This window comes from Podarcis melisellensis (genome assembly GCF_964234715.1).
Source record: "Podarcis melisellensis genome assembly, chromosome: 8".
NCBI lineage: Eukaryota > Metazoa > Chordata > Lepidosauria > Squamata > Lacertidae > Podarcis > Podarcis melisellensis.
The window spans coordinates 30,557,490-30,583,103 of NC_138540.1; the positions used below are offsets into that span (position 1 = coordinate 30,557,490).

A 25,614-nucleotide genomic window follows, 5' to 3' on the forward strand; every position below is an offset into this window, starting at 1 on the left:
TACATTTAGAGTTATTCCTCCATGTAGACTATATTGGTTTCAAATCAATTCCTCTTCTCAGATTTCCCAATTAATCATGTTATTTGAAACAAAGACCAACCTTCTCTAGTTTTGATATATGGGCAGCACAATAACAAACTCTAGAAAACCCATCAAACTCAGTGGAACTAAAAATACTAGAACTGTGACTGACTTATTAGCAGATTAATGAACGTACCCAACAGAAAACCATTAATTTCTAGTGGCCTACTGAGTAGAAATTATATTTTATGTGCTAACTAGTTAGGGTTTGTGATAAGCTACTTGAACTTTATTTGCAAATAAAAAAATATTTGCATTAAATACTTGGTAGGCAAAAAGTAAGAAATCAAAACATAGCTCCCTAAATATAACTGCATCCTGGAAATACATGAAGTCAAAGATAGCTTTAAATGCCAGTAGAGAATGAATTTGGGTGAATCCTAATAATGGCTAAACTCAGCCATGTAATTCAATTGGAATAATAACCATTCTTGGTTTCCCCACTTTTCTTTCTACTTACACATGCAGTTATTGCTTACGTACATTGAACAAGGATAACCGTGACCTACCAGCTAGAGTTTTCCCATTAAGTTTCCAGTTCTTCTCGTGGAATACACTCTCTTCTGGAACTTCTGTGGCTTTTATTCCCTTTCTCTGTCTAACAGCTGTCATGATGTCAGTAATATTCACACATTATACTTTGCGCTGGTTCCTAAATAAACATGCATAAAGTAATATGGAAGCAATTAAACATTTAACACTCTATCATTACTAACACCCTTAAAATGTATGCAAAAATATATGGCTATATATTTCACAGATAGCAGGAAATCATCACTTAAATTACCGTCTTGCTATTTTTGCAAAATATCCAAGTATAAATAATCATATTGTTTCAACTTGTCAAAAATAAATTAGCAAAATAAATATTTTATTATCAAATGCACAGAACCATTTGAGATAACTTGCAGATAACAGTGCAAAGGACACAGAGTAAAACATTTAATTTATTCCCCATCGGAATAGTTTAAGAGTATCATTCAAAAGTATGAATGCTTGCAAATTTCCTAATATTTTAGGGGGCTCTTGATGTGCCTGTCTCTGTAGCAGATAGAAATATTTTAAAGGCATTTTTTAAGCTCATGAAAATGCAAGTGGTACAGTTTGCAACTTCCATGTGAGCAGCTCCAATATAAATCAGATGAGCACAAGGAGTCCCATCTCCCCTCAGACTGAACTTGGGTCCATCATTTTCTCTCAGCCTAATTTAACTTACAGGGTTGTTGTTGGGCCACCAGACTGTTGTAGAAGAACCACGTTTGCTACCCTGAGCTCCATGGAGGGAGAGCGGTTATTAGTGGAATAAAAACTTGATATAAGGAGATATATGTTCCATCTCTCCACAGTAAAAATACTATGCAGGGCACCACAGATTTACTGTGGCAGAAACTTTAATGGACTGGAGTCTACTTCATTTGACACAACAAAGCTACAATCCTAGTCATCAGGGGCAGGAAACATTTGGCCCTCCAGATGATACTGAACTACATCTCCTATCAACCACAGCCTACATCTTAATAGTCAAGGCTGATGGGAGCTGTAATCCAAAAAGGCGAAGGTTCATCCTGGAGAGGCAAAGGTTCATCAGCCCTGCTATACATGCTTACCTGGGAGTAAATCCCATTGAGTTGTGGGGTGGGCCAGTGGTGGAGCATGCAGAAGATCCCTGGTTCAATTTGCGGTATCTCCAGGTACAGCCAAGAAAGACTCTTGTCTGAAATCCTGGAGAGCCACTGCCAGTCAGTGTACACAATACTGAACTAGATGGACCAACACTATGACTCAGGGTAAGGCAGCATGTCTTTTCTAGTTTTGCCAGAAAGGAAACACACACACACACACAGAGAGAGAGAGAGAGAGAGAGAGAGAGAGAATAAATGTGGGTTTGTTAGCCTGGGTGATCAAATAAACATGACCACCAGACCAAGCAGTGGGGAAAGGAGTGTGTGGAAATACGGCTATTATCGAATTTTCAAAAAAACGGGTCAACTCCAAAATTCATTACATGAATTATACACACATGTACGGGAACAAGTCCTGTTGAACTCAATGTGACCTGCATGCAAAGCAGATGCTCTTCCATTGACCCCAAAGACATACAGTGGTACCTCGGGTTACAAGCACTTCGGATTACAAACGCTTTGGGTTACAAACTCCACTAACACAGAACTAGTACCCCAGGATGAGAAAGGAAATCGTGCGCTGACGGTGCAGCGGCAGCAGAAGGCCCCATTAGCGAAAGCGCGCCTCTAGTTAAGAACAGTTTCAGATTAAGAACAGACCTCCGGAACGAATTAAGTATGTAACCCAAGGTACCACTGTATAGGAACATCGGAAACCTCTTTATGCAGAGTCAGACCAATGCACCATCTACCTCTGTGCGGTCTACAGTGACTAGCAGCGGCTTCCCAGGGGTTTCACGCAGCGTATCTCTCCCAGGCCTACCCAGAGATGCCACAGGTTGAACCTGGGACCTTAGGAACATCAGAAGCTGCCTTATACAGAGCAAGATCAATGACCCATCTGCTTCAGTGCTATCTACCCTGGCTGGCAGCATCTCTCCAGGATTCTGGGGAGGAACTGAATCTGGGCCTTTCAGTATGCCAAGTAGATGCTTCTTCCCTCAGCTGGGGTGGTGGGACCACATACCCACCCCCCTCTTGCAAACCAATATCGCCGTGCACAAACAGACAGCTGGGATGCTGAACAGTGTCGGCAGTGCATTATGTTCCCCAAACCCAAACCCTCCATAAAAACAGGCACACGTGTCTGTTTTGTCTGTCTGGGGAGCCTCCATCTCCTGTTCCTATTTATTTCGATACCAGTCTCTCTCTCTCTCTCTCTCTCTCTCTCTCTCTCTCTCTCTCTCTCTCTCTCTCTCTCTCTCCCCCCCCCCCCATTGGCAGGGGCTCCAGGCGGCTTGCAGATAAAACAGAAAGAGCTCAAAGCATAGAGGGGGGCGGGGGAGAGAAGGAGGAAAACCGTTTTAAAAACACAATTAAACACCGACAGAATTAGAACAATGTATATATAGGCGTCGTTCCTCTTCTCTCCCGTCCTCCCGTCTTGGGAGGGGCTGAGATTTGTGCCAAGAAACGGCGTCCTTCGGAGAAAGGCGGAGAAGCGAGGGAGGAGGGAGAAGCCTCCGCAGGGTGCGCTGGGTGGGCCAGGCGAGGCACCCACGAGGGGCTGGGAGGGGGGGCGTTGCGGGGCGGCCTAGGCCTCCTCCTCGTCGACCCCTCAGCCGCCAGCACGGCCTCGACCTTTTTTATTTTTTGGCCTCGCTCTCCGGAGCCAAGCGTGTGCCCGCCAGCCCTGAGGGGACCCCTTTCCCCCATCCCCACCCGAAGCCCCTTACCTACTCGGGGGGGCGGGCAGACATGCGGTGACGGCCCCGGTGTGTCACGGAGGGAGGAATGGAGCCGCCGCCGCCTCAGCCTCCCTCAGGGACGAAGGCGGGAGAGGGAAAGGGAGGCGGGAAGCGATGGCGGAGCGAGGCGCCTCCCGCTTGTGAAGCGGGGGGGGGGGGAGGGCTCTCTGAGGCGGGGAGGTTTGTGGGCACGAAAGAGGAAGATGGGGAGATGTGGGTTTGGGGGGGGGAGTTTCTAGGGGGAGGGGTTTCCCGACGCCCCCTCCTCCCCTCTGTCCCTCATGATTTGTATTTAAAATCCACATTTTCCTCCAAGGAGCTCAAGGTGGCGAACACACACTCCCCCCCCCTTTTGATTTGATCTTCACAACAACCCTGTGAGGTAGGTTGGGCGGAGAGAGACTGTGAGGCCATAAAGGGCACGTGTGGCGTTCAGCCCAGTTGTTAGAGAGAGCACCTGCTTTGGGTGCAGAAAGTTCTGGGTTCAGTGCCCCCTGGCATCTCCAGATAAGGGTGGGGTTTGGGGGGTGGGAAGAGACCCCCTCCCCGACTGAAACCTCGAAAAGCTGTTGCCTGTCAGTGTAGACAACACTGAGCTAGGTGGGCCATTGGTCGGACTCTGTATTCCTGTGTTCTTGCTTCCTGTGTTCCTGTATGTCTTTGGAGAAAGGCCATAGCTCAGGTGCTGGAGTGTCTGCTTTGCATGCAGAAGGTGCCAAGTTCAATCTCTGGCATTTCCAGGTACAGCTGGGGAGAGAGATCCCCTTCTGAAACCCTGGAGAGCTGCTGCCAGTCAGGAAACTCAGTCTACACTAAGTCCCCTAAAGGGCTGTAGCTCAGTGGTTAAGATTTGCATGTAGAAGATCCCAGGTTCAATCCCCAAAGGTATCTCCAGGTAGGGCTGGAAGAGACCCTCCTTCTGAAATTCAGAGTGGGATGATGGGAGTTTCAGCCTAACAACATATGGAGGGCACCACATGTGCTACCTCTGCACCAAGATGGAGGCTAAAGGAATTTCTGGTTTCACTGGATCGTTCCCAAACTTTTTCTGCCATGGACCACTTGAAAACTGCTGAGGGCTTCGTGTAGCACTTAATGTTTCTGCCTCTTGTAGCAACTGTAATGCACTGTGCTAGACGCTATGATTTTTACTTTTATTTTTATTGCTTCTTTTAATTCCTATATATTGTTGGTTTATTGTAGTACAATTTGGATTCTATAGAATTCAGATTTCAATACAATAAAATGAAATGTAAGGAATAAAATAAAATAAAAATTAAGTATCACTATGAACATTTAATGCAATGGATGTGCTGTGCTGTCTCCCATCTTCAACCACAAAGTCACATACACACCACAGGCCACCTGAATGGATCAGTTTGGGAATACCTGGCAAAACAAAAAATATTGAATGAAAACCAAGTGTTGTATGAGATAGGTCTTTGGTCTGATCCAGCAGGGCAGTTCTTAAAGGAGAAAAATGAGCCACACCCAACTAGCAAAGTTCCTTGAACCTAATACTCTGGGCAAGTATGATTCATGAAAATGTTCAAACCTTTGTGACTCTGTATTGTGGGACTACTAGAGCAGAATTAGGCCCACAAATATAGTGCAGAACTTCATTGCTAGATATGCTTTAACATTTATTTATATTCTTTACTTACTGGTTTTCTAATGCTCTTTTTCTTCAGGGATTAAGTTGGTGGCTACCAGAGGATTATCTCAAAGAGGCTTCCTGGCTCTGGAATTTGCTCTCCAAGGAGATTAGACCAGCTCTGTCATGAATAGCTTTGGGATGCCAAGCCAAACTTGTCCCATTCACTCAAGTGTTGTTTTTTTAAAATAGTAATTCACTTCAACCATATTTGACTATTTTTAACTGCTTGTTTTTGTTTATAGGGATTTTAATTGAAATTATAAGCCACCTTGAAGATAGGATATACTTTTTTTTTCAAATCAAATAGAATTGCATCACATGTTTCTGCCAAATGTTTAGTGTGTGAGAGCTTGTGGCATAGAACACGGAAACGGTGATCAGAACATCCGTCTCCCTTTGTGTTCTTACTCTCTGTGACCAATCAAGTTTGTCTCAGGAGACTGTCTTACACAAGAAAATCCCAAATAACTGGTAAGGTATGCACAGACAATAGTAATGTGTTTTTACAGATATTGCAAAGCTCTGACACATGTAGTAATTGAGAATTTTAAAAAGTTAGCTGAAGAATCTCCTAATATGACAACTATAATTCAGTTCATAGTCAACTTTTACATGTCTATCATACATGAAAGCAAAGTGCTAAATTAGGCTCACTAGAAAAACAGGAAGCATATCCCTTTCTCAGTTTACGGCTCACAGGTCATTGAACACAGAGCATCCTCAGTAAGCCCCTTGCCCTCCCTTTGTTGTCCTGGGCAGGCAACACAAACAGGTGGTTTAATTAAGCCTCAAAGGCATCACCATCCATGGTCAGTATATGGCTTGGGAGGAATGCAGGTGATACAAAACAGCATTTATATAGCGCTTTGGTGTTCAAGAGTCTCGATATATATTATCACAGCCATTCTTTAGAACCACCTGCTAAAGTAGGTCACCCCATATTGGGGGCGGGGAGGAGGCTTAGGGTAACCTAGATAAGCAATTCAGGAAACTTAGGGAGTTCATGCAATGTTTTGAATTGTAGATTCACTGATTTATAGCCCAGGTATTTATTCAATACTCTACACTGGCTCTTTTAGTATGTTTCGGTATATGTGTGCATTTTTAAACAAAGAGAAAGGCTATATTTACAAGCTAACTTTCTTGTGTTCAGTAAAGCATATGCAATTGAGAGCACAATATTTATGTGTTTAACAAAGGAGTTTATTACCAAAATACAATTAGTCAATACATGACAAAACTTCTGTAAAGCAAAATAAATTATTCTAACAATGTACAGTATTTCAGAAGGTAGTCAAAGTTGTACTACAAAGCTTGCTTCCGTAGTTTCCAAACAAGACAAACCTAGAGAGAACTTAAGGCATGCAGCTTAATGTGCGGGAAAGTATCTTATAAAGTAAGTCATCTTGTCAGTCAGATAATGCAAGGTCTACAGTCTTTTACATGTCAGTTTTCTAAAAGTTTTATACTTTGGCTATAAAAAACAGTGCCATAGTATTACAATTCCTTTTTCTTAAAAAAATATATGTACCCATGCCCATGAATATCAAATGCACATTTCTATTAAATATATTTTAACATTACTTTGAGCACCAACTGTACATTTTCATTTTAAATGATTAAATAAGTGCTTTAAAAATGCAGCAACTAGCTGAATGCCACAATGTTTTTTCAAGCTAAGAACAAGGAATACAGCCTCTATTGGTGAAGCTGTTGAAGCCACAGTTAATTGGAAGCAAGCTCCATTGATTCCAACACCATGTTTCCAAATAAGTTGCTTATGCTACAGTCAAAGGGCTGGTTAAGAAAAATAAAATATGGTCAGATTATGGGGATGGGAAACAAGAGAAGAGAATCACCCCACCCCATGCCCTGTCTACTAATCTTACCTCTACACCAACCAAAATGCCCATCAGTTGGACATGTGCCAAAGCACACGAAAGCCCAAACCACATAGGTAAACATTTCCTAGTATAATAAGATCATCATCTGGACCTGCAATCATTTAATTGTGTGTTTGCCGGTCCTATATAAATATTACTTTGTTTAGATGCCCAGTGGGCCTAAGAGTGGAGTAGCTGTGATCCCATTGCCCTCATGCCCTTCCTACTACTAGCCTGCATCACACACTAAATTAATCCTAACCAGCCCAAACAAGTGCAGTGCTGATCCATTGAAAGTTTTCTCCCATTGAGAACAACAGGATGAACATTGTTAGGATGTTATCCACAGCACATCTCTATGGGAATAATGCAAGTGTAATGCAATCTACTCTCAAGCAAGTGTATATTAGAATTGCAGCCGGAAGTATAAATGGAAGCTTTTCGCCCAGAACAGAACAGAGCACTGAATCTGCTTCTCCATAAATTAAATGGGGGCAGGGGAAGAAATAAAACACTATAGTTAGCAGTATGTGTTTATCTTTTTAAAATCCTAAAACGGAGGGAAGACATGCTGTATGTCTGAAAAAGTGCTCTAAACAAAAACTCCCTAAATCCAAACAGTTCACACTCCAAGATAGGTAACATGATCAACAAACTGGTTTCAGCCTCAAGTCTGCTACATGGCAAGTGTGTAAATTTGAAGAGTGAACTGATAGCAACCTGTGGGCTTTAAAATGAAAAGGAAAAAAAAGTGTCAGTATGAAGGATGCTTTTCTTGTGCAACTTAAGGTAATATCAAACTTTTAAGTATTGAGACTATAGTTAGTTTGCTTAAAAAAATAAAAAATAAAATACTTCCCTTTACTATTTCACAGTAATGGAAGATTACATATACAAAATGGTAAGAAAAGAACCTTCTGAATACATATGCACCTTGCCTGGCCTCCCCAATTCATTTCAATTGTTCTTCACATATTGTATTCCTGCAAAAAGCTTTACATGCCTAAAAACCAATACGTAACTTCAATAAAAATATAATTAGTTTTATAAGCTCGTGGTTTCACAATTTTCTTGTAGTGTAACAGACAGGCATGATCCATTAAGGAAAAAAACAAAACAAAGTAAAGGTTTGTGACAAAGAGCCTTCGCCATGGTTTTGAAATGAAACATTTAAAATAAACAGAGTAATTTTTACCAAGCTTTCAACTAATTGCAGTAAATAGACAGATAGGAGGTGGAATGTTGATAAAGCTTTGTATGATCTCAGCTATTAAATAGTTGCCCAATAATTTCCTGTTTCTAAGCACATCAGAAGTTTCAGGTTGAGGATACAATACTGATGCAAGGACTGAATACAAAGGTAACAGTAGTAGCCAGAAGTATTTCATCAAGGTTTGTGACCAATTGGATTCTGTTCAGTCTTAAAGAGCTCATAGCAGAAAGTGAAATATAGCACCTTCTCAATTTCTCCCTGTTTGTTATATTTCTCAAGAACACAAAACAATCCACATTTTCAATCTCATATTTAAAATAAACTTGGTTGTTGTACAGTTTGTTGTACAGTGAATTTACGCACTCACTTTTTATAAATGCACCTAGTTTAGAAACAAGTAACAGATTGAATAATAACAGGGATTCTCGTTTGGATTTTATACAAAATGCCTTGAAATATTTTTGCATTCAACATTTAAAGCTTCTTTAAAAATGACACAAAATATTTTCCATTGGTCCAACTTCACAGTTCAGAAATTTTGAGGGGCAGGGGGTGACCCAAACTCAATTAGCACCATGAAAGCTGAGCTTTTAATGTATAATAAATACATTTTTTAAAGTTCTGCAGCTGTCTGAAAATAATGAATATCTGTGTACAAATCTGCTTACAAGCAATGAACTGCCAGAGCAAAGGGAAATGCAGCAATATGGCAAGAACTGGGAGAGGGCTCCACCCAAATGAAACATAACACTAGTTTCAAGAGAAAAATAACATTGGAGGCTGCTGAACTTCCACTGAAGTCAATGGCGGTTAAGCAGCTGAAGCTTGAAACCACAGACAGGAACTCAAGGTATTCTAGAAGGCATGAAAACAGCTCCTTTTGAGAAACAAGTGTTTGGAACATCGCTGGCTGGTGTAGGAAACAAGTGTGAATGAAGTGGTTTTAGTGGCTATTTTATAACAATGTTACAATGGGGTAAGCTAGTAACTTCCATTGAGTTTTCGATTTCTGTGTACTCAAGAAACTGGATTTTGGCGTGTTAAATATTATTTAATAAAGAGGTAAACCTCCCTTCAAAGTTTAGCTAAGACCACTTGTTCCTACCCATTCTGATCCAAGTTATGGCACTTCTAGCATTCTGAAATGCCTGATTTTATAGAGAGAGATATGAGAAAGTTCTGGTGAACCATTAAGGTCCATCAAGACTTAATTATACATTCTCAGCATCTCATACTGAAAGAAATAACCTAAGCCAAACAATTTGCTACTTTTTTATGATGCCTGTATCAGCAGGAAGATACAGATATTTTTATCTTTTCTAAAAAAAAAAGGAGAAGCAGTAACAGAGTGAGGAACCATAAGGCCTAAGCAGTCACTCAAGTCTCCCTCTCCCTTTCTGGAAATGCTGCTTCATAAATGTAGTCAGTCATGTCAGTTTTTAAAAATTTACCTAAAATGAATTTAACCCCCTTTAGATAGTTTTGAGGCAGTAAGAGTAAACCCCTTAAGGTAACACATTAGTGTGAAATTCCTATTATATGGCTAAGCTTTAGATTAGCAATAGGCATTGAAAACGGCTCTGTCAGTTGAGGATAATGGTTTCAGCAGACCTTTCCCTAAATGGAGTATTTACTGTTCAGTTACTTCAAGAGCTTGTGAAATAAATCCATTTTCTTGTTGACATACATAACATTCCAACCGTTAGAAATATCACTGCATTTTTTTACTTACAGTTTTCGCTTTAGCAAGTAGTTCGGGTGATGTAAAGAGAACACAAGAAAACAGCACTTTATGAAACCCTTTAAAGCAGCAGCTTCACCTATCTTACACTCTGAGTTGCTGTGTGGTCCTTGTTCAGAATTATGTTGATGATTTCACCTTCATGTTCCTTCATATGGTCCAACAAGTTCTCCTTGTTGGTGGACTCAAATCCACAAATGCAACAGCAGAAGAGCAGGACGCAGTATTCTGTGCCAAGGTGAGGCAGACCGGCAGTTTTGTCTAAATTGCATGAGGTATTAGTTGTGGAAGTAGGATTCTGATTTTCATCAGAATTCACGGTTTTGTCAGCAGTTTGGTTAGAGGAGTCCGTAAAGGACAAGCCCTCTGAGTTGCTTTTCAAAGGAAATAAACCATCAGCGGTCACCTTCCCAGTCAGCTGACCTGGGAACCTAAGAAAGGAAGAAAGTAGTTGACTTTTTAGTACACAAATTCTAAGAAAATGGCAATACAGAATGTCTAAGGATCTGTTTGCAGGGCTCAATGTATGTACAAGTTGCTTTTGGCATCTCTCACTTGTACGCCAGCCCTTTCCCTCCCTTTCACTACTGTGCAGCAAATCTCTAAACAGCTTATAAAATTTTCCCCAAGTGTAAAGAGAAAGTGGGAGGTTTGGCAAAAGAGCTTCCAGCAGGGAAATCACAATGCCCCCCAGACTCCAACAACTTAAATAACTATATTGCTTAAAGCAACTGACTTGCTATGCAAATTGTTAAGATAGTGCTCTATATTACAGGTATAGTGACCCTAAAATGCGCACACACCTGCTGCTTTGTGAAATTGCATCATTAATAGCCTTGTTCACTTGTTCATAGTTGTAGTTTTGGTCACTTGCGTGCTTCCACATATGAGACTTGAGAGAAGGGGGATGGCTACACTCATACCCACAAAGCGAACATCTGAAGGGGGAAAAAGATTAAGAGAAAGAAGGAGGGGTCAACATGTCTTACCCAAAATGTGGTCAAATTATAAAAGGTCAGCACACCCTTTGATTTCTATCTCAGTTTAGTTTAGCTGTCAATGCATTTTTATGTGATATTTTAAAGATTTCTACCCCAAAAAGTATACCTAAAACTGAAGTCTGTCAAACATGGTGAACTAATACATAGTCTCATTAGGCAATAACAACAGAATTAATAGGTATTAAAATAAACGCCAAAGTAATAAAAAGCTAGTATGAGAAATCACACACGTTAACGAAATTTGTAGTATATCAAGTATTCTGAGAATTTAACTTATAGTTAGATGCACTGGAGCATACCTACATAAATACAGTATTTGCCCTGGGCCTTGCTAAACAGATTTCTCTGTGGAACTAAGGAAGGGGCAACAGCTCAGTGGTGCTGTGCATGCAGAAGGCCTTGTATTCAATCCCTCACATCTCCAAATAAAAAGGTTCTGGTAGAAGGTGCGAAGAAAGGCCTCTGCTGGCAAGTCATTGCCAGTCAGTGATTAGACAATACCAGGATAGCATAGACAAATAATCTGACCTGGAATGAGAGGTCACAGTCAACTTCTACAAAAAAAAAAAAAGATCAAATTCAACTTCCATCTTTTCTTCTCCAAGGCCTATTTAATTTGGAACAAATTGGAACCATGCCCAGAACATTTTACGTACCAGGACTTTGTGCGCCAAGCACATACGCAGCACATTTTCCTCACTACTAAGTATCTACCGTCCAATATTCTGAGGGAGACCCCTATGTTTTCCAGAGCTCTGGTACTTCTGGGTTGTTGTTGTTTTTTTTTACAGGTTTTCTGGAGCCTCCAGAGTACCAGGCTCTAACAGCAGCAAGATACAAAGGCAGATATGATCCCTTAACCAAGCAATTTGTGAGAGATCTCTAGCAAAAGTTTGGTGATCTGAACTTCAAACTATCCGTATTAACAAGGCCACAGCTGCCACCGGCTTGCCAAGCAGTCAGTTACCTACTTGAACTGCTCCATTAGCTGCACTGCCTGGTGCTCCTGTGGATGGCGCCTCATATGGCACTTCAAGCTATTCATATTTGTTGTGGCAAAGTCGCACATTCGACACCTGAAGGAAAACAAAGAAGCAATTGGTTCCCAGCAACCTCAGCCTCTTGACAAGACCATCTCTGAGGTGGGCATTGCGGAAGGGAGGACAAGGAGGGAAGTTTGGCCAATTATAATTCATTCTAGAATCCGTCGGTGCAGTAGTCAAGTAAATGGTGGCTGCCTGCTATTCAGATGAAAATGTCATTGGTTAAGGGCCTCTGGAGGTGTTAGCTGTCTGCTTAAACATGTGGTTCAATCAATATGGCTCTATCCATCTAGAAGTTTAAAATGGCAAACTTTCAGATGAATCATGCAAATGGTAAGAGTTTCCTGGAAAACTGTGCTGAATTTTAAAAAGAAACATTAAAGACTTGATAAATCTGCTTATTGTTTGTTTTGAATATTTTCTACCTCAACTTTCAGACCTTTCTAGGCTGCTTAAAAGAAACAGGTGGAAAAAGCCACATTCTTCTAGCATAACCCGGCAGCTGTTAGTCCTCTGGTTGATGGGATATGGCCCAAGCATGCTCCAATTCTGCTTTTAGGAACCTCCTTACTAGGTATTTCAATATGCATTACTTGCAGGTCCTTACTGTACTGATGTCAGTGGATTCTAAAGTGACTGTCAGAGTAAATTGGTAGCAAGTGACACACTCCTTCAAAATTAGGCAATTTCAAATCGCCCACTGTGTTCTAACTTTAGAATTGACAGCTGCAAGAAAACACATCCAAAAAATTCCAGCTGTAACAGAAAACCCCAGAGATATGCTCACCTGTATGGCTTATCGGAGTTGTGAATCCGCCTATGATTCCGCACACCAACATACATTGTGCTTGTGTAATCACAAATGTCGCATCTGTAAAGTTTCTGGACTGAAATCCTATCCCCTAAATGACATACAACACAGTTTTTAGAAATCGTTTTCCTTAACAGAAAGACAGATCTTGTTTCAGCACAATCTGATCCTGCTTAGGTTCTAACCTCCCAATACTAACAGTTGAATAGAGTTTGGTTCACACATTTGATTTGGCTTGCAGCTTTGGTTCTGGAAGGTATTTAATTCAGGAATTTTTGTACATATTTTCTTTTAAAATAATCAGGTCTGGGCCAACCACACAAGTGATCCAAGCAGATACTTAGGGTGGTCTTACTATTAAGGGCGCCCAAGAAAACCTACAATATGAGAGGTCCTTCTCAAGATCCTAGTTGTTGCATCGCAGCATCCTCATTAAGGGGGTCCTGGGAATTGCTCCTGGATCATGCAGTGCTGTGTCATAGGACACTAAGTTGCCTTGGACCAGCCTGGTAAATAATTAAGCCATTTCTTATCTAAATTGAATAACAATGAAAGAAATAACATTTGTAGGCAAATAAAAATATATTGCCTAATGATCACTAAAACCACCATATTTTATATGCAATTATGTCACGAAGATTTGTTGTTTTACAAAACACAACTCTGCCTTTTACTACATGCTTTAGAGTCACAGGTTTGGGAACTGCTTTTATCCTCGGAAGGGAGGGCAGGAAGTGAAGGAAGGCCAAGCCCTGTGGTGTGTAACAAACAGACTGGTTTCAAACCAACACTAAAAGCAGGTGTTCCTGTAATGCATGTTATTACAATCGCCCTACATTATTAGACATTTAGAATTCAATCATATGCAGAAAGATCCCTTTAACGTTCTAGCACAGCCGCGATGAACAGGGGCGCTGATGATTTCATAAACATGAAACAAATGTTCCCGCTCAGATTAACGCGTGCATAAACAGATGCTGTGCCATAAACTTCTTGGGTTTGGGCTGTTTTATAGAGACGACATCTGTTTGACAAGAGGGCTTCCTTCCTGCAATCGTGTCATAATTTGACTGCAAAGAGTTTCCAAACTACTTTAGAAAGCTTAAATTCTCATTTAATGAATGCTATTAAAAGGGGGAACATGTTCAGTCAAGTCATACTTCCAAATCCCAGGTTTTAAAATAAAAACCTGCATTAAGCATTGCGGCAGGGCGTAGGTGTTTGCTGTTTATTTTGGAGGGGTGCATCATCAAGAAAAATTAGCATCCTTTCCCTCTGATTCAGAGGCTCTTCAGGTAAAAGGCACGCTTCTCTAAAAAGGTGTGGACAGTAGCAAAGGGAGGAACAAGCTTCTTTCCATACTGTTTGCCTAGTTGGAAGACCTTACAAAAGCCTTGCCCAATCTTGTGCCCTCCAGATGTTTCAGACTACAATGCCCATCAGCCCCAGGCAGTTGATGGGAGTTGTAGTCCAAAACATCCAGAGGGCTGGAGCTGCAGAAGGCTGTGCTATACGATCAAGTGATTAAAAGCCCTATGTAGCAACTGCTGAAAAGTTTTTTCCTCTGGTGATTCTCCATGAAGCGGGTGCTACCTTTAACAGCCCCATAACCATATCTGCATACTAATGCTGCATATTCCTGGCAGTGGCAGTGCTGTTGCTCAGGTACTATGGGCGACTGGGAAAATGAATGTAGCATTGGCTTTTAACAGTTAAAAGTCACTGCCACAGCCGAGGGATTCTCAAGAACCTCCAGCATGTTGAGCTCAACTTTTTAAACTGGCCCAATGTTATCACTAAGCGAGTGAAAAAGACAGACAGTACCGACTCTTTCATCCACTTTGCTACAAGTTATTAGGCTGTCAGACGGCGGCATCGAGTAGAGGTCTGGAAGGCTGTGTTGCTCTCTCTCGTGGCTTCGAAGCTGACTCTGCAAAGCAAACAGGAGTACCGTCTTTTAAAAGGGTGCAAATACAGAGTGGCTGAACCTCCATACTGAACTCTCGTTATTTTCCTGCCAGACGTCGTCTGTGATTACTTATCTGTCAGGCAGCCAAACAAAATGACAATACAAATCAAGAAGATTTTTAAAGAGGAGCTCAAGACACATGATCACTAACCAACTGCATGGGGGTGAGGAGAGAAACACAGTTTCCAACTCAAGCAGGGATAATGGGAAAGCAGACTTTTCAGTTGCCCAAATTTGAGTGAGCTCCGTAGATTTAGAAGAGCACCACAAAGTAGAATTACCATTACCTGGTCTAATAAATAGGTAACAAGGTTCCACCCACCCACCCACCCACCACTCCACCAAGAGCTGTAGGAAGACCCTGGTTTGTACCCCAACATGGTAGAATAGTCATGCACTCTAACTTTTTATTATTAGGCTTTAACTTGATGAAGGGCTTTTCTTGTAATTTTTCTATTTATATAGTTTATTGTATAGCACTTAAGCTGCTTTAAGAAAAATGGCATATAACAATCAGAATTGTTACGTTCCTCTTCAGACACAGGAATTGTTAAGATAGGTAAAGGTAAAGGTACCCCTGCCCGTACGGGCCAGTCTTGACAGACTCTGGGGTTGTGCGCCCATCTCACTCAAGAGGCCAGGGGCCAGCGCTGTCCGGAGACACTTCCGGGTCACGTGGCCAGCGTGACATTGCTGCTCTGGCGAGCCAGAGCCGCACACGGAAACGCCGTTTACCTTCCCGCTGGTAAGCGGTCCCTATTTATCTACTTGCACTTAGGGGTGCTTTCAAACTGCTAGGTTGGCAGGCGCTGGGACCGAGCAGCGGGAGCGCACCCCGCCGCAGGGATTCGAACTGCCGACCTTTCGATCGGCAAGTCCTAGGCGCTGAGGCTTTAACCCACAGCGCCACCTGCGTCCCATTGTTAAGATACTCAAGTGTTAAAAGGTATGTCCTTTGGTTTATAAAAGGGGGGGGGGAGGTATAATGCTATGGTTTGGGTTTTCCAAAATTGCTGCGTCTATTGGCTGAGTTCAGAGTTCTACCTGCCTTATTACTACAAGCTTAACTCCAGCTTTGAAGAGGCTGAAATAAAGTTCTGACCCACTTCTGAATTGACTTACAGGTTTTGACAAACAATCCAGTCGTTGATTCCAAGGCCATTACTCAGGCACTGAGACACTCCAGTGCTAGCAATCTCAATGGGACGTTTCTGGCAACCAACCATCATCGACTGCAATTGACTGCCCCAGTTAAGCCTGTCATGACAAGCTGCAACTTCTCTGGCTCACGTAGTTCAGAGCAATCAAGAAACAGTAAAAAAACCGGCAAACACAAAAGTAAAAACACTTCACCTTATAATGAAAGGATTCTTCGCACTGTTTGCACTGGTACATTCGGGTTTTGCAGTGGTTGATCATATGGTTCTCCAAATCCTTACTGTTTTCTGCTATGTGCTCACAGATAGGACATTGATAGGGCTGCCTCTGGCGATGCACCCGCAAGTGTTGCTTGATGTACCCCTTGTTGCCACTACTGTAGTGGCACAGGCGGCATCGGAAGGGGCGATCCACATTGGGGATGTATTCCACCAGGTTGCTCCCCAGCACGTTGGCATCGGCTGCAGGTTGGCACTGCACGTTGTCTTGCAACTCCTTCAGAATGTCATCGTCGGAAGCGTTCTGGTCCGTCCTCTCCTTCAGCTTTTCAATGACGGTGAGCAGGGACATGCTGATGCCCATTTTAATGGGACCTTCAGCCAGCTCTGGCTTATCCTTCTGTATTTCCATGAAAGCACAGTCCGTTTGGTTCAGGCCTGCCAATTCCTCTGTTTTAAGGGAGGTCACCAGCTTAGAATGGGCGACGTAGCTGTTGTCAACTGGCCTCTGCCCAGCCTCTGAACCTATAGAATTCACCTCGGCAAAAGCTCTGAGGCTTGACCGGGTTAGCTCTGCAGCTCTGATGGGCATCGTGACGAGCGCTTCGGCAGCCAGGGAGTGCAGCCTCAAGGACTCCGAATTTGTTCTTCTTCTGGTGGGAGGCGCGTTTTCATCCGCTGCTTTGGCTCTACCAGGGTTTAAATCGCCATCTTTCTTCTCCGCGCTGCTCCATCCAATTATGACTTCTTCGAGTTCCACAGAGCTTTTGTCCATATGATAAACGTCCCCATCGCGTGCCACACGAGCTTGCTCTGAGATTATTTTCTTCTCAGCTTCAATGTCAGTGTCCATAGAGTAAGGCTTCTGCAAGACAGGCTCTTCGGCGCTCGGCAAACGTTCAACTATGACGTTAACGTGGCCTTTTTTATTTGGGCTGCAGCTAATGATTTTTTGGGCGGAGGAAAGCAAGCTGTCGGTCATCAAGTTGTCTTGCTCCTGATCGGTATCTGACAGAGTCTCTTCTGCTCCTCTGCCTGTGGGCGAGAGAGCAGCCGACTGACTTAGGAGCGCCTCCTCTTTCACAGGCTCTTCTGCCGAGGAGGTTTTATACACCATTTGCTCAGAGCTACAAATGTGGAGTTGAACAGCCTGGTCACCAGAGAGACCCAGTTCATTATTTTCTAGTGCGAGGACAACGGCATCCACGTTGCGAGGAACACCCGATACAGCAGGGTCCTGCAACGTAGCTTGTTCATTTTCTTCCTCAAATATGGGGTATGAGCAGTCGACTTCGCCTGCATGCTTCCAGGCATGCGTTTTCAACATTCTTTGCTGACCACAAGTGTAGCTGCAAATTAAGCATCGGTACATGCCGTACTGCTCGTATGTATACCATTTTTGCCTCCCCTTCTCCGTTGGACGGGGAGACTGAAGCTGTGCTGTCTGATCAGTGCTGGCATTGACCAAACCTTCCACTGGACCATGCAAAGTGGTACTAGGAAAACTTGCACATTGCTGCTGCTCCTTTGAAAGAGTGTTGCTGTTCTCTGGGTGATGCCTCACATGAGCTTCAAACTCTTCTAGGCTTCTCATGGCAAAATTGCACACTGAGCACATAAGTATTACTTCGTTCTGCTGGCCATGTTGTTTCACGTGTTCTTTTAAGAGAGGGAGAGTGGGAGATAGAGATTTACAGAGACTGCATTGGTAGCAAACCACCTTCCTTTTATTCTGCGGAGGACAGTCTGTCACATAATAATCTTCTATATTTATCGTGCCCAGGGCAGGCAGTTCAATGGTTTTACCTGGGATCTCTGGGAGGTTTTGTGAGTCAAGTGACAGCAGGGACACCTCGGGATGCAAGCGCTTTTTCCCTATTAAAAGGCATTTTTGTGACTTCTCACTCTCAACGATCTTGCTTAGCTTTTGGATGACCTGGATTAGTGGGTCAGGGTTACACTTTCTCTGGTCTTCACCACTTTCTGAAGTTGGGCTTACAACTGCTTCGGAGATCAGTACAGCTTCCGGTTCCCCAATGTTTGAGACTACTGCTGTAATAGTGTTGCCTTCTTCCATAATATCTGAAACTTAAAATGTACATTGCTGTGTTACAAAACATCAAGCTTATGGAACACAATGGCATAAATGTTGCAGTCAATCAGTTCATGCACCTTAAACAGATGCACAAGTCATCCAGCCCCTTTTAAAAGCTGCTTTACATCTTAAATGATATTCCATACAAAGAATGGACCTCCAACTGTTCAATGTAGTTGTTCAGGAGGAAAGGGGACCTGAGCTTTTCCTCCTCCTTGCCAACCTCACCATTTGTCTCAGCTGTGCTTGCACTCTATTAGCAGAGGCGATTAGGGATGAAGTCATCCCTGTGCACCAATGCAGAGTTTCCTTGATCTGAACATCTGTCTGTTGATCTCTTGCAAGTGCCCTGGGAGTTCCCGCTCCATAGCTAATTGAAAACGTTCATGGCAGTAAACTGTGAAAAGAGAATGTTAATTTGAGACAGGATGAAGTTATTAAGCACTTGAACGCTAAAGAATGAGCACCCTTGAGCAGAAGATGGTCTAAAGATCAGTACAAATGACTAACATCAATCAAATCTGCAAGAATACCACATATGCCATTCCTCCATTTTAACTATGACATTTTCAAACAGTTTTAAGGTGAGAGTATCACCAAACAACACCATGCAAGCTTGCTATGCGATTTAGTAAGCAAAACTGATCAGAAACATGACTGCAAGACTGAAAAAGTCTTAATATTCCAGACTGAGCTGGATAAAATTTGGTGAGTACTTAACACTTTGAAAAGTCTGTAAGCAATTCAATTGGCAGGGAATGCTTTTCATTTGCAGAATGATTTACTACATGCACTATTCTATGAAACAAGCTCAAATAATTCCACACCAATGGTGTGAAAACTAAATTTCTTCAGCTACGTATGCCTTGGCTTAGTCAAAATCGCAATGACAACAGAATAGCAACCTGGGAATAAGATGACATTAAACTGTCAGATCTTTCCTTAATATTCTGGCAAATTAAAAATGACAAACATTTGGATCTATAAATGAAGTGAAAGCAGTAGGATTCTTTTAAAAATAAAACACCTTAGCAGAAGGAACATTTTCATAATGAAATCAACAAATACTTCACTGATCAAATATTCTATCCTGTGTTTGAGGAGTTCAAGCTTCAGTATCTGCACCCTAGTTTTAGGTGTTTTTTGGCACGTGATGAAGCAGAGCTTTGCCAATGACAACTCAAAAGGGAACTAACTAGAATCCTGCACATACTTACCAGACAAGAAATCCATTGAACTCACTGGGACTTACTTCAGAGTAAGTTGCAATCCTTTACCCACTTACCTGGAACCAAGCCATATTGAACTCAAGTGGGATTTAATTCAGAGTAGACCTATACAGGCTGTAGTGCCACAAAACACTTTGGTCTTTAAGAATGTAGCATTTTCTTGCAAAGAATAATCAAGACAATCCATTCTTTGGCAACTCTTTGGTGAATGTTTTCACCAAACTAAAAAAGAGTTGATAAGATCAATGCTGATGATCTCATTTGAAGGAAATTCAGAAACCGCAGCTGGTGCAGAATTGAGTGGCCAGGTTGCTCACTAGAGCAGGACAGTTTGAGCATATAACAACAATCCTGGCCAAACTGCACTGGCTGCTAATTAGTTTCTGAACCCAATTCAAAGGGCTGTTTTCGACCCACAAAGCCTTATGTGGCTCAGAACCACAATACCTCAAGGATTGCCACTTCCCATATAAACCAACTCAGACTCTGCAATCATCATCTGAGGTCCTTCTACGTGTGCCCCTTTCTTGTGTAGCAACATGAGAACAGGCCCTTTCAGTGGTGGCTCCCCACTTGTGGAGTGTTCTCCACAGGGAAGATCACCTGGCACCATCATTACATAGCTTTAGGTGCCATGCATTTACCAGGCATTTGGCTCTTAAATATCAATGGCCTCTTTGAGTGGGGGAGATGTTTCAATCCTGCCTTATAAGAAGAGGGTTTTCTTTTAGATTTTCCTATGTTTTGTTTTATGATGGTTTCAATACATGTGTTTAATTATTTATTGTAAGTTGCTTTGAGTTGCTTTGGTAACAAATCAATCAAGTTTTAATCATAATCAGAAATGTAGCTCTTTTGCTATTTTCTATCCTCAATGGCTTTTTAAAAAAATCAGGTAAGGCAACCAAGGTGAGTGGCGGGCTGGGGGTTGAAGAAGAGGGGATTTGATTAAACCCTTCTTGAGTCATTCTGAATCACACCTCTCCAGAACTGGTTTTTTGCACAAGAGACAACAAAAGATACTAGGGCCTTATATCCTTTAAATCTAGCAGAGGAAAACAGTGGGTGGGAGAGGAGGCAGCAGGTATTTTGGATGAATGGCTGAGAAATAAAGAATTATAGAGCCCCCCTTCCCAATCATCTGATGAACCTGAATCTCCCTGTAGACAACACAAGGCAAGGTGAACCCAAAGTCTGACTTCGCTAAAGGTAAATTCACATTACACTATACCTGCAGCCACCAAACCAGAGTTTCCTCATCCGTCATAACTGCAAGAACATCCTAAAAGGAAAATCCTGCAAGTAAAAGCAGCTATAGCAACAAATTAAAGAGCATTCCTGCCAAACGATTTACCAGACATTACATTTTGAATACTACTTTATCTAGAAGTAATCAGGCACTCTTTTTTAATGCTTAAAACAGAAAATAAAAGAAAGCTGTGCTTTTTTTTTTACACTATGCTTGCAGGAGTCTTTCACTTTTCACAAAACAAACAAACTTTTTGTTTAACCTATAAAAGCATGCTATTGACACTGCAGTCAAAAGGGTTGAGACTGATAAGAAAGTGTTAGCTTGTTGCAACCTCCAGCCAAGAAAAGTTTTAACCAGGTTCCCTCTGCAGCACTTTTGAAAGCAGAACACCAGATATAGGGTTTCCAGTTCTATTAGCATTTTATAGCTTTTTTGAGTTACACAAAACACAATCCTGTGCATGTGACAATTTGCCTGAAATAATTTTTACCATTAAGGAGCGTAAGTGAAATGTAGGGTTCAGCACACTAGTTTCGTGGAGATCGGAAAACTGGTAGGAAAGCAGAATCATACCCTGAGCTTGAGGGCTCATTAGGGCTGAGATTCTAAGTGGGGTGGGTGTGGGAAATAAGTAGACTGAAGTTGGAGAATTACAGGAAAGGAAAACATATACAATCTTCATGTCAAGACACTTTGAAACAATGGTTTTGAAGAAATGTGTGTGTGCACATTCTTAAGGGCTGCCACTCTTTTTGGACATACAACCCGGCTTTAGCTTATTTTTTAGTTATTGTTTTATAGATTAGAAAAGTTTTGTTGATCTGTTAATCATGTAATATTGCTTATGCCATAACTATGATGCTCAGATTATTTTTTCAGTTTCTGGTTTGTTAATAGCGTTTTATAGACAACAATTGTTTTACTGATTATTTGACAATTCTGTAATAGGACTTACGCTATATCTGTGATATTTTATTATGTTATTGTCTTTAAGCTGCTTTGGGATTTATTTGAATGGACAGTGGCATAAAAATCAAATCAAATCAGACCTTTGGCCCAAAAATGCATCTGAGGAGCAGCTCCTTGGTTTTTAAAGCCATACTTTTGCATATTAGGGGACACAGGTGGCGCTGTGGGTTAAAGCCTCAGCGCCTAGGACTTGCTGATTGAAAGGTCGGCGGTTCGAATCCCTGCTGCGGGGTGCGCTCCCGCTGCTCGGTCCCAGCGCCTGCCAACCTAGCAGTTCGAAAGCACCTCCGGGTGCAAGTAGATAAATAGGGACCGCTTACCAGCGGGAAGGTAAACGGCGTTTCCGTGTGCAGCTCTAGCTCGCCAGAGCAGCGATGTCACACTGGCCATGTGACCCGGAAGTGTCTCCGGACAGCGCTGGCCCCTGGCCTCTTAAGTGAGATGGGCGCACTATAACACTGCTAATGGGCCCCCCTATAACACTGCTAAGAAAGGATGCGTGTAAAAATGTTAGACTGAAGAATGGGAGCCTGCCTATTTGTTTGTAAAACCATATAAAGCACACACACATCAATGCACCAGAAAGGAATCACCAAAAGAATGGCACAGGGAACTGTGTGTGTGTGTGTGAATGACAATATCCCCAGGTGGCGCCAAGAGAAGAGGAAGGCCAATATACATCAATAAATGCAGTAGGTGCACAGACCGTTATGCGTAAGGAAGGAGGGAGCCATACCCCAACTCCGGAAAGTGACGGCGGAAAATCCCCCAGACGTCGTGCTGCTCTTAGCTCCTTTAACGTCTGAATATCCACCCCTCACACCCCTCCCCTCGTTTTGAGTGTGTGAGGTAAGGCAACTCTACCTCACCGGGGTCGAGGGGAGATGCTCCACGCCTGTGACAGGTGCTGGGCGCTGAGCACCACGCGTCTCCCACCCAACAAACCTGCCACCCTCTCCCCCTCCTCTCGGGTGCCTGCTGAGAGAAAAGGCTGGGGAAGGGAGACCCCCAACCCCTTTCCCGGTCGCTCATAGGGACGTTTTTCCCTCCTCCCCATACACGCCCCCTCGAAAAACGCGCTCCCCGCCCCCCCTTCGCACCCACCTTCCCAGGGGAGCCTCAATGAGCTCTGCTTTTCCTTTTTTCCTCCCTCCCGCTGCTGCTGCCTCTGCAGGGAGCACCGCTTTAAAATGGCGACGATGGGAAAGGGATCACGTGGCCCGAGGGGCCCGGTCAGGTGACCAGAGAGGGAAAGTTTCACCTCCTCCGCCTGCGCTAGCCCGCCCACCTGTTGCCATGGTGACCAAGCATAACGGGCTTCTCGCGCTCAGGTGCCTCGCGCTGGGCCCAAAAGACGAGCGCGCCTCGGTCGCTTGTAGTTGTTGCGGCTTCCACTAGTAGTAGCTGATGCCTCTCCCGGTCCCACCGCCACGCATAAAATGCTCTCTCTCGTCTATGCAACCAGAATAAATGTGCGCGCGCAAAGGCGTCTGTTTAAACAATAAATATATAATAAAGTACTTATGCACACAGAATATGCAAATGTATACAAAGCATCTATGCAAAAAACGTAGAACGTGTTTATGCAAGCAGAATATTATATTGCCTACCCTCTAACAAGGGACGCGGGTGGCGCTGAGCCTAGGGCTTGCCGATCAGAAGGTTTGAATCCCCGCGACGGGGTGAGCTCCCGTTGCTCGGTCCCTGCTCCTGCCAACCTAGCAGTTGAAAAGCACGTCAAAGTGCAAGTAGATAAATAGGTACCACTCCAGCGGGAAGGTAAACGGCGTTTCCATGCGCTGCTCTGGTTCGCCAGAAGCGGCTTAGTCATGCTGGCCACATGACCCGGAAGTTGTACACCGGCTCCCTCGGCCAATAAAGCGAGATGAGCGTTGCAACCCCAGAGTCGGCCACGACTAACAATGTCTATGCAAAGAAAATGGAAAGCACTGAATGGTCCTTGGTGATGGTTCCCACAAGGATGCATGCAGATGCTTCTCTGGTTTCAAGCTGCTCAGAGGTAAACTTCCTTTGGTGGGATTTGTACCTGGAAAAATGAAGCATTAGAACTGCAGCCGTGTTTGGTGACCCAATAGGCAGATGAAGCAACTGTTCTGCGCACCAGCCAAGGAAATTAGTTTTGATGTTTCCAACCTCCCCCCCCCCCCCCAAGTTGTCATAATGGGAAATATCAGAACTTTGTTAGGCTTCCTTATGCTACGCTCTTCCCCCATTGTGCTTCTTTCTGCCAGGCAAAAGATCACACATTTCTGGATCGTCACTGGATCTGCAAGTCCTGCTGGCATGGAAAACAGGTGCCAGACTTGAGATTCGTGTGCCAGGCTCTGTTCAAATTAAAGGCTGGTTGCCATGAATCCTCGCTGACTCCTACAACCAGAGTAGGGACAAAGGAGGCAGGATGGCAGTTTCCTTCTAATGTAATTGTATGGGTGACATCCAAATGTCCGAATCCTCAGAGCTCTCCGTCAAGCACTGATTTTGAAGTGTTTTGAGCACCATGCACTCAACAGCTGTAGCCACATCATGACGGCATGCCATATAATATCCTGTGCAGCAAATTTATGATTGTTGGGGACCCAATTAGGTGTTACATTTATAATAAAGTGCCTGTTATAAAGTGTTTGAAGGGATTCCGGTGTGCTCCCCATTCGCAAGTACAGCAAATGCATTGGGCTAGGTAAATTTATGACCCCAAAGCACACATAAAATATAATACATCCTTTAATCTTACGTTTGAGGAACTCACTGCTACTTAACTCATTAATAACATTAAGGCATCCCATTCATCTTAATGACTGGAAAATACTTTGAACCCGGGACACAAAGAATGAGTAGATGTTATGGAATAAAGGTTGGCTTCCCTGAGGATTCAAATTGACCTAAACAGGGGTCAAGATTTCGCTGTTTATCACCAAGGCACACTTCATGGTCTTCTATTATAAAAAGATTTACAGATGTGTTCATATCAGCATATTTTTCTGAATTAAAAAATAATAATCAGGTGAAGCATTTTGTTGTTGTTAAAAACCCCAACTTATTATTACTTTTTAATATGTGCAAAAAACACTTGGCACCCAGTACAGCTGACAGATTTTCATTTAAACTAATTTGCAGCCTGGTGATTCAATAAGTTTGCATGCAATTGTTGCTCAGCGCCTTTACAATGCTGATAAAAGAACAACCCTGATGTTATTGTACTTTCATGATTTGTGCTCCTGATGCTCTTGGGGTGATCGTACGCTATCCTGCTTTCAATACTATTTATGCCTGCAGAAGTTTTGGGCTGCTCACACTGCTTCATTTCCAATCAGCACATAACCTGTAACTTCCTGCTGAAATCTTACAGCATTGGGGTGGGTGTCACACTTTAGTTGTGTTTTGTAGCTTCTCTGGACAGCAGATGAGAATACATCTATACCATACAGGTAAAGCAGCCCTATATCAATTTGACAGTCACCATTCTCTCCCAAAGAATCCTGGGAAGGGTAGTTTCTTATGGGCGTTGAGAGTTGTTAGGAGATACCTATTCTCTGCTACAGTTCCCAGAGTTTCCTGGGAAAAGGGATTAATTGTTAAAAGTACTCTGATAATTGTAGATCTGGGAAGAGCTACAACTCTCAGCATCCTTAACAAACTACACTTCCCATGATTCTTTGGGGGAAACCATGACGGTTAAGGTGGACTAATACTATACAGTATTATTTTAAATGTACTGTGGGCCAATGTGGTAGCATCGTGGAAGCACTGCGGAACAACAAATAAAGCAGAACAAATTCACCACTTTGTGGCACCTTTCTGTCTCGAGAAGCAATGGAGTGTGTCTCTGAGGGTGAAGTGAAACAGCTGTATTAGCAACACCAAAGTTACCACCCTGGGGTGCAAGCCTGGGCAGTGCGTATGGAG

At 42.8% G+C, this 25,614-nt stretch overlaps 2 protein-coding genes and 1 long non-coding RNA gene across 11 annotated transcripts in view; 1 reads left to right on the forward strand and 2 right to left on the reverse strand.

Annotated features, from left to right (window-relative positions):
* Positions 1 to 3,584, reverse strand: part of DPY19L3 (dpy-19 like C-mannosyltransferase 3) — a 38,654-nt gene extending 35,070 nt beyond the window's left edge. For 2 of the 4 annotated variants that reach the window (XM_081924046.1, XM_081924043.1), the window contains exons 1-2: positions 3,440 to 3,579; positions 591 to 733 (exon numbers count right to left, since the gene is read on the reverse strand). In XM_081924046.1, coding sequence (XP_081780172.1) covers positions 591 to 693 — 103 coding nt within the window. In that variant the 5' untranslated portion in view covers positions 694 to 733; positions 3,440 to 3,579. The other 2 variants (XM_081924044.1, XM_081924045.1) reach the window with 2 other exon arrangements.
* A 77-nt stretch (positions 3,585 to 3,661) lies between these two features.
* Positions 3,662 to 7,820, forward strand: LOC309377167. The gene is made up of 2 exons (XR_014171457.1): positions 3,662 to 3,833; positions 5,143 to 7,820. It is a non-coding gene; the product is annotated as an uncharacterized lncRNA (long non-coding RNA).
* A 1,709-nt stretch (positions 7,821 to 9,529) lies between these two features.
* Positions 9,530 to 22,969, reverse strand: ZNF507 (zinc finger protein 507). Of its 6 annotated transcripts, none has more exons than XM_081924018.1 (9): positions 22,795 to 22,969; positions 20,701 to 20,751; positions 18,469 to 18,637; positions 16,123 to 18,233; positions 14,625 to 14,730; positions 12,777 to 12,891; positions 11,918 to 12,022; positions 10,749 to 10,883; positions 9,530 to 10,376 (listed from the first exon to the last, which is right to left on the reverse strand). In XM_081924018.1, the coding sequence occupies exons 4-9, from the start codon at positions 18,220 to 18,222 to the stop codon at positions 10,025 to 10,027; spliced, it is 2,913 nt and encodes a 970-aa protein (XP_081780144.1). In that variant the 5' UTR covers positions 18,223 to 18,233; positions 18,469 to 18,637; positions 20,701 to 20,751; positions 22,795 to 22,969; the 3' UTR covers positions 9,530 to 10,024. The 6 variants fall into 6 exon arrangements, with proteins under 6 accessions (XP_081780144.1, XP_081780143.1, XP_081780146.1 ...); XM_081924017.1 differs by having other exon boundaries at positions 19,458 to 20,751; XM_081924020.1 differs by having other exon boundaries at positions 16,123 to 17,804; positions 17,952 to 18,233; positions 18,469 to 20,751.
* Between the last annotated feature and the right edge of the window lie 2,645 nt (positions 22,970 to 25,614).